The sequence below is a fragment of the Clarias gariepinus genome, chromosome 2 (assembly GCF_024256425.1).
Source record: "Clarias gariepinus isolate MV-2021 ecotype Netherlands chromosome 2, CGAR_prim_01v2, whole genome shotgun sequence".
Taxonomy (NCBI): Eukaryota; Metazoa; Chordata; class Actinopteri; order Siluriformes; family Clariidae; genus Clarias; species Clarias gariepinus.
This window is the reverse complement of record NC_071101.1, coordinates 6,701,296-6,716,775: the sequence shown is the minus strand read 5'-3', so window position 1 is coordinate 6,716,775 and position 15,480 is coordinate 6,701,296. Positions and strand designations below refer to the sequence as shown.

At 40.2% G+C, this 15,480-nt stretch overlaps 1 protein-coding gene and 1 gene segment (V, D, J or C); both read right to left on the bottom strand.

Moving 5' to 3' along the window:
* Nucleotides 1-447: 447 nt before the first annotated feature.
* On the bottom strand, nucleotides 448-1,884 carry LOC128518073 (immunoglobulin kappa constant-like). The segment is given in 2 exon segments: nucleotides 448-902; nucleotides 1,783-1,884. Coding segments are annotated over 2 exon segments (315 nt in total).
* Nucleotides 1,885-7,332: 5,448 nt separating this feature from the next.
* LOC128516164 (uncharacterized) lies at nucleotides 7,333-9,868 on the bottom strand. Its single transcript, XM_053490473.1, has 5 exons — nucleotides 9,412-9,868; nucleotides 8,870-9,226; nucleotides 8,563-8,703; nucleotides 7,744-7,778; nucleotides 7,333-7,654 (listed from the first exon to the last, which is right to left on the bottom strand). The coding sequence occupies exons 1-5, from the start codon at nucleotides 9,446-9,448 to the stop codon at nucleotides 7,595-7,597; spliced, it is 630 nt and encodes a 209-aa protein (XP_053346448.1). The 5' UTR covers nucleotides 9,449-9,868; the 3' UTR covers nucleotides 7,333-7,594.
* Nucleotides 9,869-15,480: the final 5,612 nt, after the last annotated feature.

Genomic DNA, 15,480 nt, shown 5'->3' with positions numbered 1-15,480 from the left:
GTTCCCATGGCATTCACACACTACCGGCTATTTTGGGAAAAACACCAATCAGTCTAATCTGCATGTCTTTGGACTTTGGGAGGAAACCAGAGTACCCAGAGAAAACCCACCAAGCACAGGGAGAACTAAAGAGAAAGTCTAGCTGTAGAATACTTCCAAGACATGTTCTACATTCAGCTATTAAGATGAACTTTTATATTGTTACTGCAACATATGAAGAAAAATAGGCCGCGGGGGAGGGGGGGATGTAGGAGTTGTAAGTGAGATTTACATGAACAGAGCTAAATTAGTCCTAGAGCTTAAATTATTTTCCTAGAATAGAGCAGAAACTTCAGCAGATGTTCAACTTCCTTCAGTCGAACTCACTGAAGCACAACAGCACTGAATCTACAGCTAATCCCATCACACTGATCATCACTATTACCTCCAATAAAAGAAGAGACAACGTCCAAAACTCAGCTTTATTTCAGCAGAAACTACAGGAAGAGAAGCGGGACAGTAAAGAGAGTAAAGACAGAAATCTTATCATTGTGTAGAACTGAAACTCGACTGTAGATGATCATAAGCAGCTCTGAGTTAAACTCTGAGTATCCACTAGCCTTCACACTGACTCTTTATGAACGTAACTGGATAATTGATTTTGTTATGTGAGACAGTACAGAGAAACTTCTCCCCCTTTTCCCAGAGGTCTTTGCTGAGGGTTAGGGTGCTGCTCCGGCTGTAACGGCCATTCTTATCTTCTTCTGTGCTGGTCAGAACCCCATTCTTCACCTCTGAGCCATCCACTGTCCAGCTCACCAGCGCCCCCTGTGGAGAGTAGTCAGACAGCAGGCAGAGCAGCGAGGCTGATCCCTCACAGAGCTGTAAACCGGATGGAGGGAGGAGAGACACGGAGGGAGCCTCTGGAAACAACAAATTAAAACAACACATCATAAACACAGAAATACTGTATGAATGCTGTAAACACCAAAATTCTGAGACAAGAGAACCTTTAAAAGTCTGATTCCTCCTCACGGACAATTTCTGAACAACTAAAGATCACAAGAACAATTCATTTGCGATAATTCTAAAGTGATCTTTTATATAAATAACGCAGGAGCTGTACAGTAACAAACAGTGCATGGAGTGAATGGTTTTGAATGTTTTAAGCCTAAGCGTTTATAATTTTTTGTCGTCAACTAAAACCTATTATAGAACTGTTCCTTTCATTGTGTTCATAATACCTTAAGTTAAGCCTTTATTTGTCACATATACTGTACATTACAGCACAGTAAAAAAAAATTCTTCACATATCTGAATTCAAATTCAAAATTCAAATTCAAATTTTATTTGTCACATACACAGTCATACACAGTGTGATAAGCAGTGAAATGCTTATACGACCACCAGTGACCTTAAAAAAAATAAAAACTTATACGTAAAAAAATACGTTATATCCCAGCATAACTGTATCATGCCTGACCCTGGGGTCAGAGCGCAGGGTCAGGCATGATACAGTGCCTCTGGAGCAGGTACAGTTAAGGGCCCTGCTCTTGCTCTCGAGCTCAATAGTGGCAACCCGATGGAGCTGGGGATTGAACCACACATCTTCCGATCAGTAGCTCAGCGCCCTAGCCCTCTGAGCTACCACTGCTCCAACACATGTATAAAACCCTGAAACTTACTTTAAAATAACAGCATGTCTGAATGTGTGTGCTACTGAATGTTGCAATAAGAAGCTTATCTATAGATTTAAAATTAGTAAAATCGAAGAAAGATGTTTAAAAAAGAAAACACACTTACTGTTCATGAGAAGTCTGGAGCCTCCTCCAAAAGTGTACCACAGTGATACATTCTAATGAAACTGCCGTACAAAAACCTCTGTTTCACTGCACTGCACACACACACACACACACACACACACACACACACACACTTTGCATTGACAGCCTATGCTCCAGTGCTCTGTGAGTGTTTATAGCCCTGTGACTTTAACACTTCATAACTGAGATCTGCTGCTCAGCAACTTCACCCACAGCAACCATGACTCTGATCAGTGTCTTCATCTGCACACTGGCCCTCTGGACTCAAGGTGAGAGTTTAGTATCAACTCATAGCCTCACACAGTGTGTTTTATACTCATACTGCATAAATACAAAATGCATTTGTTAAATGATTATTTGTTTTATTAAGGGTATAAAGCTATTTCGGAGTCCCAAGGGAAAAGTCACTGCTGACCAAAAAGAACACAAAGATTTATCTTACATTTGCCAAAAACCTTTTGGATTATTCCCAGGACTTGTGGGCAAATACCCTGTGGACATCTCATTACATGCGTGACAATAGAACATCATACCATCAGTGAAACGTGGTGGTGGTAGTGTGATGGTCTGGATTGTTGCAACTTCATGACCTGGATGACTTTCCATAATTGATGAAACCGTGATTTCTGCGATCTGCCAGAAAATCCTGAAGGTGAATGTCTGGCCATCAGTTTGTGACCTCAAGGTTAAGCACACTTTGTTTATGCAGCACGACAACGATCCAAAACCACCAGCAAGGCTCCTTCTGAATGGCTTATTCACATTCTAATGAAGGGGAAAAGAATTTATCCAGCTTCCATTCCTCAGCAGATATCAGCAGCTTAACCTTGTCAGATCTCAGTCGATACCACGATATCTCAGGATAATTAGTGATGTTACAGTGCAGGGTGATGTTCTCTCCAGGATGGACAAATCTGAGGTCTGCTGAAGTGATCTTAATGAGACAACTGAAAAACTGAACAAAAACTGAAAGAGCAGCACATAATCACTCGGCCAGTCTGAAAACTACAAACACTCTCACAGCTACAGGGATTTATTCATTATTTACACTTTACTATCTGTTTATTAACCAGTGTTGGGTGTAACGCATTACTTTGTTAGAGTACTCGGATTACTTTTTTGATGTAACAAGTAATCTAATGCGTTAGGTCCAGCATTTAAGTACTCAATTATTTAGTCATATTTTTTAAAAATGTAATCCGTTATTCAGACAATTAATGTAATCCATGGGTCAGACAGCAATCATTCCCAATCAGTTATTGTGTGTGTGTGTGAAATAGTCGTCCTACAAGCCCCTCCCCCTCTGTTATTCCTGCTATTCCTCCATATCTCACCTGTGTAAAGTGACTATGCGACATGGCTGGACTGGGCATAGGGCATACCGGGCATTTGCCCGGTGGGCCGATGGTGATTTTCGTCTTTTGTGGGCCGGCCGCCGATTTTTTTTTTGTAACATTATAAACTATTAAAGGTGGCGGATTGGCCAATTGGTCATGATTGACTCTGGGCTGGACCAATTACAGCCGAGGAGGTCAGATGCACCCGCCCTCTTGTAACGGCTCAGCAATCACATATCATTGCTGAACAAAAATGGAGAACAAAAAACGCAAAGCAGCAGGAGGAGCCGAAACAATTAGGGCCAAAAAGAAACTAGCCCTTCAGGCAGATGCTGCCAAATGTGCTAAAATCTCACAGTTGTCTGGTGGCTATAGTGGAGCTTCCACTTCAGTAAAATTAGCAAGTGATGGAGGCCATCAGCCGCAGGTTGAAGAGTGAAAGGGGAGGCAGGAGGAGGAGAGACCCGAGGCGGCCGCCGGTCCAAGTGGCAGAACTGAACTTGAGGTAGCCTAAGTAAAACCAAGTAAAACCATAAAAAAAACTTATAAACCAAGTAGGTGTAGCTTATTTTCGTTGTGCTTGCTAACTTTTTACAGTCAGTTACAATAACTCCTACTGTGTACTAGTTAGCATGATGACAGAGTTTCTATGCTGGTGCTATGATGTTACTGAGAGTGAATTATTGATAAGGTTAGTTAGTATGGGTTGCCAAACGTAAAAAATGCAATCGTCCCGTATTCAGAGAAAATATTACGCGTTACGTATTGAGGTGAAAAGGAACGCGATTTGTCCTGTATTTCAGCTAGAATGAAAAAACAAAAAAACACAAAGCTGGAGTTATCCTGTGTCTTTACGCTGCACAGCAGCCTCGGCTTCTCTCATTCTCTCCCCCTCCTTCTCCTGTTGATCAGCTGATCGGTTTATCAGCTGTTTGCTGGAGCCACAGCCATAAAAGCTGCTAGTCATGATCGGTGTGGATATGTGAGAGAGAAACATAAAGGTGAAACCAGGAGATGTCCTTATTGAATCATCAGAGTTGAACAGGTGATGAATAAACAGGTTTATCTTTTAGGTGACATGAATGAGTTGAAGGGAAGTTATGAACTGTTTCTGAAGTTATTAACTGTTTCTGAGAGACAAATAACACCAGGATCCTTTTCTACATAGCTGACAGCTGGTAACTGTGCAGGGGCGGGTCTAGCAAAGTTTTGCCAGGGGGCCAGGTAGGGCATTAACAAGGAAAGGGGAGCACAAAGAAATACTTTTTTTCTTATTCTCATTTTAAATGTCTAGCTTTTAAATAATTATCTGAATCTTACAACCAAAGTGGTCATTTGATGTTAAATGTATAGAAATTCATTATCGTTTATAGTAAATATTAAGTCTAAAAATATGAAGTCTCTGTAAGCCCAGTAAGCTTACCATCTGTGCAGTCTGAAATTATGTCGAAGAAAGATGTTGAATCTAATTAATTATTGTAGAAAAATAATTGATTTCTGTGCATTTGTGTTACGATTTAGCTGGTTGTGGCAGCCCAGGTCTCTCGTGATCTCTGTGTTTTGTTGTGTTGTCAGTTCTTGTGCCATGTACTGTGTGTAAAATGGCATCAAAAATTCAAGTGTTATTAAGTGTTATTAAAGTGTGTAATTAAGTGTTATTCTTTCTCAACTTTCTTTCTCTGTCTTCTTTCACTTTTTAAAGGTTGCTATGTTTAAAAAAATATTTTGTGCTGCCATGCCGTTTGTTGATGTGGTAAATAAATAGTTTATGAAAATATCACTAAATCTGTAATTTATTAATTTTAATACATTTACATTTACATTTACATTTAGGCATTTGGCAGACGCTCTTATCCAGAGCGACTTACAAAAAGTGCTTTAATGTTTACAACATTGGATACATACTTACACTGGGTTAACTAGGTTAATAACTAAGTACCATTAGTCCAACACAACTGAGTTTTTTTTTTTTTTTTTTTTTTTTTTTTTTCGGGGGGTTAGTCCAAGTACTGGAGAAACAGATGCGTCTTGAGTCGTCGTTTAAAGATAGTCAAAGTCTCTGATGTACGGACATCTAGAGGAAGTTCATTCCACCATCTAGGTGCCAGAACAGAAAAGAGCCTGGATGAATGCCGCCCTCGATCCCTGAGAGATGGTGGGATGAGGCGAGCAGTGCTGGAGGATCGGAGGCAACGTGGTGCAGTGCGTGGTGTAATTAGCGCAGAGAGGTAAGTGGGTGCTGGGCCATTTTTGGCTTTGTAGGCAAGCATCAGTGTTTTGAATTTGATGCGGGCAGCTACAGGAAGCCAGTGCAGGGAGCGGAGGAGTGGGGTGGTGTGGGAGAACTTGGGAAGGTTAAAAACGAGTCGTGCTGCTGCATTCTGGATCAGTTGCAGAGGACGAATCGTGGACAGAGGCAGGCCTGCCAGGAGTGAGTTGCAGTAGTCCAGTCTTGAAATAACAAGGGACTGAACAAGCACCTGAGTAGCCTGTGAAGAAAGAAATGGGCGAATTCTTCTGATATTGTAAAGAAGAAATCGACAAGAGCGAGTAAGGTTAGCGATGTGTGGGGAAAATGACAGATGATTGTCCACGGTTACCCCAAGATTGCGGGCGGTGGTTGAGGGAGTGATTTGGTTGTTGTCCATGGATATCACAAGGTCTTGACCTGGAGATGAGTCACAAGGGATAAACAACAGTTCGGTTTTACTGAGATTGAGCTTCAGCTGATGAGCAGCCATCCAAAATGAGATGTCTGCCAGACATGCTGAGATCCGGGTGGAAACCTGAGTGTCAGAGGGAGGAAAGGAGAGGACAAGTTGGGTGTCGTCTGCATAACAGTGGTATGAGAATCCATGCGATGATATGACCTTACCAAGAGACCGGGTATAGAGGGAGAACAGAAGAGGACCAAGTACTGAGCCCTGCGGGACACCAGTAGAGAGTCTACGTGGGGCAGATGTAGATCCCCTCCATGTTACCTCATATGACCTATCTTTAAGGTAAGAATACTCATTAATGATCATGTCTCACCTCTAGTCTTCTCTGTCTTACTTTCAGGTTTCCACCATGTGTTGTAGATAGTTCAGGAGGTTAACTCGACCAAGCAGTCTTTTGTTTTCCGCTAAGTACTGTTTAGAATAACAGAATAGGGAGGATGGTGTAAGTTTAAGTTTATTAGATTGATACATATATACCAACAGGACAGTGTACATCGCTGTCAGGACAGCATTTGTTTTCATTCAAAGGCTTTATGGCTTTGCCAATAATACCTAGTGGGCCGGTCTCTAGTCAAAATGCCCGGGCCGATTTTTTGTCCCAGTCCAGCCCTGTTATGCGATGACCTACAATGATGAACCGTACTTACGGCCACCATGCAAAACCGCGTAGGTGAGATAGGGGTATCAGTAGTTAACACATTATGGGCCAAACTTGGCTGAGTGATGATGGTAGAATAATTATAAAGGTCTTGGCTAAAACAACATGCATGAGGAATCACAAAGGAGTTTTTATTTTCTGCAATGGAAATTTACTTGAACTAGTTACTTTTATCAGCTGTAATGTACCTGATTACTGTTTAATGACAGTAATTTTGGAATGTAATTATTTATAAAAGTAACGTCACCCAACACTGTTATTAACCAATGTGTGTATGAACTCACCGAACACCGTCTGTAAAATAAATGTAGAGTGGAGTTTGTCCATTTCTCACACATTACCTCCAGCCCTTTGACAACAAGTGCTGCTGCTTCACATTCAATAAAGTATGTGTTTAAGTACTCGTCCTATCATCCGGAGATCGCGAGTTTGATTCCCGGGTGAAGCTGTAACCTCTTGCAGCCGGAGGTCTAGAGAGATCTGATTGGCCGAGCTCTCTCAGAGGGGAGGGATGAGGGGTACTTAGCGCTCTACAGCCAATCAGGGGCGTCTGTGAGCTCACGCAAATGGGAGGAGCAAATAGCGCTGTCCTCCGAGTGTGTTACGCCGCCCCTAACGGTGCGTGAGCGAGCAGTTGTGACCGAGTGGTAATAGTAGCCTTAATGTGGAGCCCCCTAGTGACGGGGAGGAATTGGACACGACTAAATTAGGGAGAAAATCAACAGGACATGACACACAGCTCAGGAAAAACATGAGGTTTACACCTTTACTCAGAAAACACAGACACTTTACTTTTTGAGCTGTAAAGCTGCTTTTTGACAATGACTGTAAGTAAAAGTTCTATACAATATATGATAAAATATCATCTAATCTACTTGAAAACAGACAATTTTAATAGCATTAATAAAATGGTTTTGAACAGAAACTGACCACAACGTTCAAATTAAATCCCAAATATCCATCAACTTAATGAAGCTCATTGAAAGTCAGTGTACTAATGTTGTGCTCAGGTGTAGATCAGATCACAGCTTCTCTGCTGATGGTGATTATTTGTGATGTTAAATATTTAAATAGCCATCAGGAGACTTGTGTGAAGGTCACACAGGTCCAATCAGCAGTGTGTTGCAGGGAGACGTCCTATAGAGAGACAGACAGAGAGATTGTTTTAATAATGAGACACATTACTGACTTAACTAGGATTAATCAGGAGTGTGTGTGTGTGGTACCTTCTCATCCGAGTCACTGCTGATAACACACACGTCTGAAAGATAAACAGAATTCAATCTAAATTAAATTCTTAACTGATCAGTGGCAGCTGCTCGCTTTTGAAACAGGGGAAGCTCATATTAGGACTTTATCATAAAATTCATTATGTACTTTTTAGTTGGATTTAAGTGCGGAAGCCACACGAAAGTTTGTACTATAACCTGACAATGGGACTGAACTTGAATCTCTGTAGCGCTGATGTATACTTAAGACATGCTGTCAATCAAAAAGGGGTTCCGCCCTTTAAACAGCTCCTCCAATCATCATGCAGCAGCCCAGCGTCCTGGCCCTGGCCATAATCGCAGCGTTTATCCAATGACCGTCTAGTTTCAAAGCACTGAAAAAAAACGTTCAAAGCAGCCGCATTGAAGTCAAGGGACGCTGGGCTGAATGGGGAAATGCACTGTGACGCTACGGGAATGTATAAGAAGAAAATCAAGTCAGCCGACCTGCTATATCTAACTGATTCTGAACGAAAACGTCTTTGAGATGAACGTTTTCTAACGCATTTTTAGTCAATAAAATGTTATTACAATAGTACATAATTTGACCATTAATTTTGTGACATTATAGGGGAAGCTGAGCTTCCCTTGCAGTCTTAAAGAAACCGCCACTGTAACTGATATAAACAGCACACACACACACACACACACACACACACACACACACACACAGTTGTATACATGCTCACTAGTCTTAGTGTTGCTGTAAACCAGGAATGAAGATAAATAAGGAAAGTGGATCTACACATTGATGGTAAATGGGGTTAAAGTTCTCACCTGGGTTCCTGGAACAGAACACACACATGCAGATGATGTTAATAAGAACAGAGACTGAACACACACACAGCAGGATTATAATCCAGAGGAATCCAGGACCTGCAGGCTCCTCATGATCAGGAGGCTCAGGTGTGTTACCGTCTCAAGATGGTGATAATTTGAAACACAGACACACAGTAACACAGAGATCTCAGTACAGTACAGCGAAAGGCCTGATCTGGACAATTAAATAGAAACATCTACATGTACATGAACAAAAAGTAAACACACCATCAACAAACAGTGTAAATAAAATATTGGCACCCACCTGGGGTAAGGATGAGTCTGATTTGTTTCCCAAACTGAGTGTGTGTTGCATCATTTTTACCTCCACAGTAATAAAACCCCAGATCCGTCTCTCTAACTCCAATAATCACTAAACTGACTAACCTGTTACTTTCTGTTACATCAAAGTGACTCTCGTCTACATTATATTCAATATAAAAGCGTTTGCCTATTTTCCTTTGTCTGGCCGATATAATCTCCCTCATGCCTGCTGAGTTCATCTGATACCACGAGATCTGTGAATACTGAGTGATGTTACAGAGCAGAGTGATGTTCTCTCCAGGATCAACAGATATGAGATCAGCTGAAATGATCTGAAGGAGACTCAGACTGATGAGACCTGGAAGAACAACAGCACATTAAGAGATCAGAATCATCACCGCTCTGGAAAACCTCACACACAGCTGCATAATTTCATTCATGAAATAAACCCTTACACTTCTACTAAAGCACATGTAGGTACAAGTGAGATGACAATATTGTCTCTTTAACACTGTGTATATGAATTGAAATCTATAAACTCACCAAACAGCAGCTGTGGAGTAAACAGGAGCTCAGACATTTCTCACACACACTCTACACACATGGGTAAAAATACAAGCCTTGTCTGTCTCTGGTGTCCCCACAACCTGCTCTACCACAAAGCTGACTTCCTGTCCTACAGCCTTTGTTCAGTAACCTGCTAAGAGTTTAGAGGTTAGAAATCATACACAGACTCAACAATAGCTTATCTAGGCAGTTATAGAATTTAGTAAAAGAGTCGAGTACATTTCCAGTTACTCCAGTCGAATGTTTAGAATGGGATCTGACTTGGGATGGGATCACTAAGGAGCCTCTGAGAACTGTTCACAACTGATTTCAAGGTAAGGCGCACACTTGCTGTTTACCTGGTGCTCGTGTTCTTGATGTCGCTGCACACGTGTCCGTGGCCCTGAGGAAGAACTTTGGAGCTGTGGTCCTTCATGCTGGCACGAACGACCCCAGGCTGAGGAAGACGGAGATCCTTCAAAAGCCTGGTTAAGAAGGCACATCACCCACAACAAGGATCATTGTATCCAGACCGCTCCGCACATTTCAGCGAGGAATCGAGAGGTTCAGTAGATTATTTGCTGTTAATGAATGGTCACAATCTTGGTGTCAACAACAGAAATTACCCTTTGTTGAAGCCTGGAATGTTTTCTGGGAGCGTCCTAGGCTCTACCACACCGATGGCCTGCACCCTAGCAGAGCTGGAGCAGCGGTCCTTTCAGACAACATCTCCAGGACACTACGAACCATCTGACTGGCGATAAGTCATGCCTTAGATTTCATTTATAATAGCCACATTACATCTCACCATACTGAAAGACGTGCACACATTGCTCTTTCTACAGAAACTGTGTCTGTTCCCTGAATAATGAGAAAAAATAATTAATTTGTTAAAATCACTCGAAATAGTCTAAGAACCAGAAAACCAGAAAAAGGCCAAATAAGTAATCGAAATCTACCTCTAAAGTTTGGACTTTTCAACATTAGATCCCTTGCGTCTAAAACACTTATTGTTAATGAAATGATCTCAGATTATTGCCTTGACGCACTCTGCCTCACCAAAACCTGGCTTAAACCAAATTAATATATTGGTCTGAATGAGTCTACTCCGTCAGGATATTTCTATAAGCACGAGCCCCGTCTAACTAGTCGTGGTGGTGGTGTCGCCACTATCTACAATGATCTACTCACTGTTACTCAGAAAATAAGGCCCAGGTTTAACTCATCTGAAGTGCTCATCAATAATGTTGAATCAATGAAATACATAATAAACCTGCGCTATATTTTACTCTGGCCACCATGTAAAGATCCCCGGGGTCATATGTCGATTTTCTTGAACACCTGCTATCAGACCTATTGAATTAACTCTGACAAAGTGTTGATAGTAGGAGACTTTAACATTCATGTAGATGATGCTAACAATGCTTTAGCACTCACATTTACGGATTTGCTAAATTCCTTTGGGGTTAAACAAAATATAAATGGAGCAACTCACCGCTTTAATCATACACTAGATTTAATTATATCCCATGGTATAGATGTCTCTAATATAGAGATCTTACCTCAAAGTGATGATATCACAGATCATCACCTCCTGATATACACTCTACCTGTAGAACAGATTAGCTGTGTCTCCCCACGTTATCGATTTGGTAGAAATATTAATCCGACTACTAAAGACAAGTTCATAAGAAATCTGCCGGACCTGGCCCAATTTCTTATTAGACCCCTAAATGCAGACGATCTAGATGAAGTGACTAACAGCATGGGCACTGTTTTTACCAGCACATTAGACACCATTGCTCCCATCAGATTAAAAAAAGTCATCGATAAAACACCTGCACCATGTTCAATAATCATACTCGTGCCTTAAAGAGAGCAACCTCGGGCGAAAATGGAGAAAAACTAAATTAGAAGTTTTTAGAATCGTGTAGAAAGACAGTATGTGCAGCTATAGACAGGCTCTAAAAACTGCTAGGACCGAGCATCTTAGCCAACTGATAGCAAGAAACCAAAATAATCTCAGGTTCTTATTTAGTACAGTGGCTCGCCTAACAAAACCTAAGATGCCCGCAGAGAGTATCCCATCACAGTTTAGAAGTGAAGACTTCATGAACTTCTTCAATGAAAAAATCTATAGTATCAGGAAGAAAATAATGGCAGTTCAACCTCTAACAGCATCTCATGATGCAGTGCAGTCTAAAGATTCACATTTAAAACTATAGATCAGGAAGAGCTGTATTAACTCATCACCTTGGCTAAATTAACAACATGCTTGCTAGATCCAATCCCAACCAGATTTTTTATTTTTTAAAGTGATACATATGGCTGGAGAGCCACTTCTTATTAACTCTTCATTATATCTAGGTCACGTCCATAAATCTTTCAAGTTAAAGACTCTTCTTAAAAAGTCTAATTTAGACTCGAATAAAATAACAAATTACAAAACAATTTCAAACCTTCCGTTTATAAAACTATATCCTTGAAAAATTTCAGTCAGGTTTCAGGCCCCATCTTGGTACAGAAACTGCACTAGTTAATATTGCAAACGACTTATTTTTAGCTTCGGACCAAGGCTGCATCTCGATATTAGTCCTACTTGATCTTAGTGCTGCATTCGACACTATAGATCATAATATTCTCATAGATCGCTTACAAAATCACATAGGTATTCAGGGACAGGCATTAAAATGGTTTAGATCATACTTGTCTGATCGATACCATTTTGTAGATTTAAATGGAGAACCGTCTGGTGTAATGCCTATAAAATATGGGGTCCCACAAGGATCAGTCTTAGGACCTCTGCTGTTCTCAATAACATCATTATAAGACATGGGATTAGTTTCCATTGTTATGCTGATGATACCCAGTTATATATCTCAACAAAACCAGATGAAATACCCAAGTTGTCTAGACTAACTGAGTGTGTTCAAGATTGAATGACCAATAATTTTCTTCTACTAAATTCAGATAAGATGGAGATATTACTTATTGGCCCTAATACCAGCACAAAACAGCTCTCACAATTCAGCCTGCGTTTAGAAGGATGTACTGTTACTACTAGCCCAACAGTAAAAGACCTGGGCGTAATATTAGACAGTAACTTGTCCTTTGAAAATCATATTTCCAATATCATAAAAACAGCCTTTTACCATCTTAGAAATATTGCCAAACTTAGGAGCATCTTATCCGTATCTGATGCAGAAAAGCTAGTTCATGCATTCATGACCTCCAGACTGGACTATTGTAATGCATTACTAGGTGGTTGTCCTGCATCCTCAATAAACAATCTACAGTTAGTCCCAAATGCAGCCGCCAGGGTTCTCACTAGATCCAGAAAATATGATCATATAACACCTATATTATCATCCCTGCACTGGCTACCTGTTCAGTTTAGAATTAATTACAAAATAGTATTACTTACATACAAGGCTTTAAATGGTTTAGCTCCCACATACCTAACCAGTCTTCTGATACGCTATAATCCACCACGCTCCTTAAGATCACAAAACTCTGGACTTCTTGTAATTCCCAGAATTTCAAAATCTACAAAAGGGGGCAGGGCATTTTCATATTTAGCTCCAAAGCTTTGGAATAGCCTTCCAGACAGTGTTCAGGGCTCAGACACAGTTTAAATGTAGACCATAAATTTTCTTTTCATTTTTGTGAAGCTGCTTTGAGACAATGACCATTGTTAAAAGCGCTATAGAAATAAAATGAATTAAATTGAATTGATCCTTTACCACTTCAGCGCTGTTATTTTAGCCAAAGTTAAAATTTGAACTAATCCCAGTAAAAATATTCAGTTTAGCTTTTGTAACTAATATCTATTGGTGCAGGTGTTTGTTTACATTGAGCAAGTAGCGCATTAATAGCTCATTTAAAGTAGATTATTAAATAAGGCACATAACTGTGCATAACATCGCTTTTACTAAACATTTTGATTTCACTTACTGTATGGTGCAGATTAAACTTCAGGCAGAGATCAAAGTACCCCAAAAGTTTCATTACATTCTGTCCAGATTTGCGTGGCTGGGGAGACAGACTGACAGAATTTTCTGAGACTCGTTTCTTGTGCTCCAATGTATAAAATGGAAAGATATCACTATCTCTGACCAGTATAAGGACAATACCTCTTTTATTTATATAGATTACTCGTTTTCTTATCTCTGTTTCTCCCTGACTTCCTCTTTTACACTCATTATTAATGCTGTCTCAGTTTATTGCTCATGTCTGTAAACATTAAATAAACACTACAAGAACTCTTTAATAACTCATCATGCCTGTGCGCCGGTACTGCAGGATAGTAGTGATGGGATGTTAATGAACGTTTCGTTCTTTTTGAACGAGTCTATAACGTGACTTAGAAGAAGGAGTAGTCTCAAAAAGTGATTTGTTCATTTTCTACTGGGTGCGCATGCGCAAACCATCGCAAAACCTCCATAGGTTACAGGAAATAGAAATGATTAGTTACCTTTCGAGTCTTGGTCAAAATCATTCGCTCTTTTGTCACGTGACTCCCATAGACGCTATGCAGTGCAGTAGACAGGAAACAGAACTGAATGGTTCTCAATGAGTCTTCTGTTTCAAATCATTCGTTCTTTTGTCACGTGACTTTCATAGACACTAATATCTTAAAAGAATGAACGATTCGAACAAGAAGATATGATGGTGAGCTGCTCATTCTGTTTATCATAATATGTCCTTAGCTGCATTGTAATATTTTTATTACTGGAACTATAGCCAAAATTTGTGTATGTAGACATCTTGGGGGTTTATTGAAAATGTAACATTATATTTTCTTTCTGATCAAAAGAATGAAATGAACTAAATGACAAAAAAAAGATTCGCTCATTTTGATGAACGAGATTCAAAGAACCGAGTCACTTAAATGATCCAAAGTTCCCACCACTACAGGCTAGCCGCTGGAATAGTGTTTACTCCGCCCACTTCCGGTTTCCGCCGTAGCTTTACTTCCGGTTTGGAAGCCCCGCCCATGAAGTGTAGTTCTATTTACCATATTTAATTATATCCTTATAATCATGTGTATATTTATAGATATAAATACATAAATAGAGCATTCACACTCATAAACACTAAATAAACAGAAACCGGTTATTATATAGAATTTACAATATTTATATTATACACTATACACCTAAAAGTATGTGCACCCCTAACCATCACACCCATGTGATCCTGTTAAACATCTAATTTCAGATTTGTTCCCCTTGTGTTTCCTTTTAGAACGAGCTCTTCTCTCTTATGAAGGCTATACAGTAAATGTTGTCGTGTGTGTGTGTGTGTGTGTGTGTGTGTGTATTTGTGTTAATTCACACACTCTAGAGGAGCATTAGTGAACTCAGGCTCATTCCAGTACGTCCCAGAGCTGATGGTTCAGTGAGGTTAAGTTCAGTGCAGCACACTCGAGGTTTTTCGCTCCAACACACTCTTCACACACCATATATTCATGTACCTGGCTTTGGGGATCTATACAATGGTTTGGGCCTCAGAATCATTCGTTCTCCAGAGCGTTTATCCTGTACAGGGTCACAGGAGCTCTGAAAGTGACCCCAGGAGACTTGGGGCAATGGGCGGGGTACACCCTGGCTCTTGATTATTTTATGTAACCATTTTTCACTGCATATTACATGTAAATGTAAAAGTTCACATTTGTTAATCTTCCTACATTGACCACATGACCTTTCTTCCGATGCATCACAGTCCAATCTTTATGCTCCCTAGCAAACTGAAGCCTTGTTCCGATGAGTCTCACTGATGATCTCAAGTGGTTTTCTTATGGTCACACAGCTATTTAGTACCGAGTTCTCTTTACTTGTGAGTAAAATGTTTTTTACTGTAATTATTAATCATAGCAGTGAGTTCTACTGTAGTTTTGTACAATTTGATTTCGTTTAGGTGGTCTCCTATCACACTCATTCAGGATGTTTTCCCAAACATGATGGGTCAGCACTATCCTTCCCGCATTTAATAATGTGTTTTTCAGCTCTTAACCCAATGTTAGTAGTTTTCAGCATTCTCCTTAGTTGTTTTCTTTGCTTGATG

What these genes read in the sequence shown, in the direction of transcription:
- LOC128516164 (XM_053490473.1), bottom strand. Translation starts at nt 9,448, where the DNA reads ATGTCTGAGCTCCTGTTTACTCCACAGCTGCTGTTTG. An exon ending in TACTCCACAGCTGCTGTTTG is followed by an intron (nt 9,227 to 9,411) that starts GTGAGTTTATAG and finishes TTGTTCTTCCAG; the next exon opens with GTCTCATCAGTCTGAGTCTC. An exon ending in GTTCTGTTCCAGGAACCCAG is followed by an intron (nt 7,779 to 8,562) that starts GTGAGAACTTTA and finishes TTTATCTTTCAG; the next exon opens with ACGTGTGTGTTATCAGCAGT.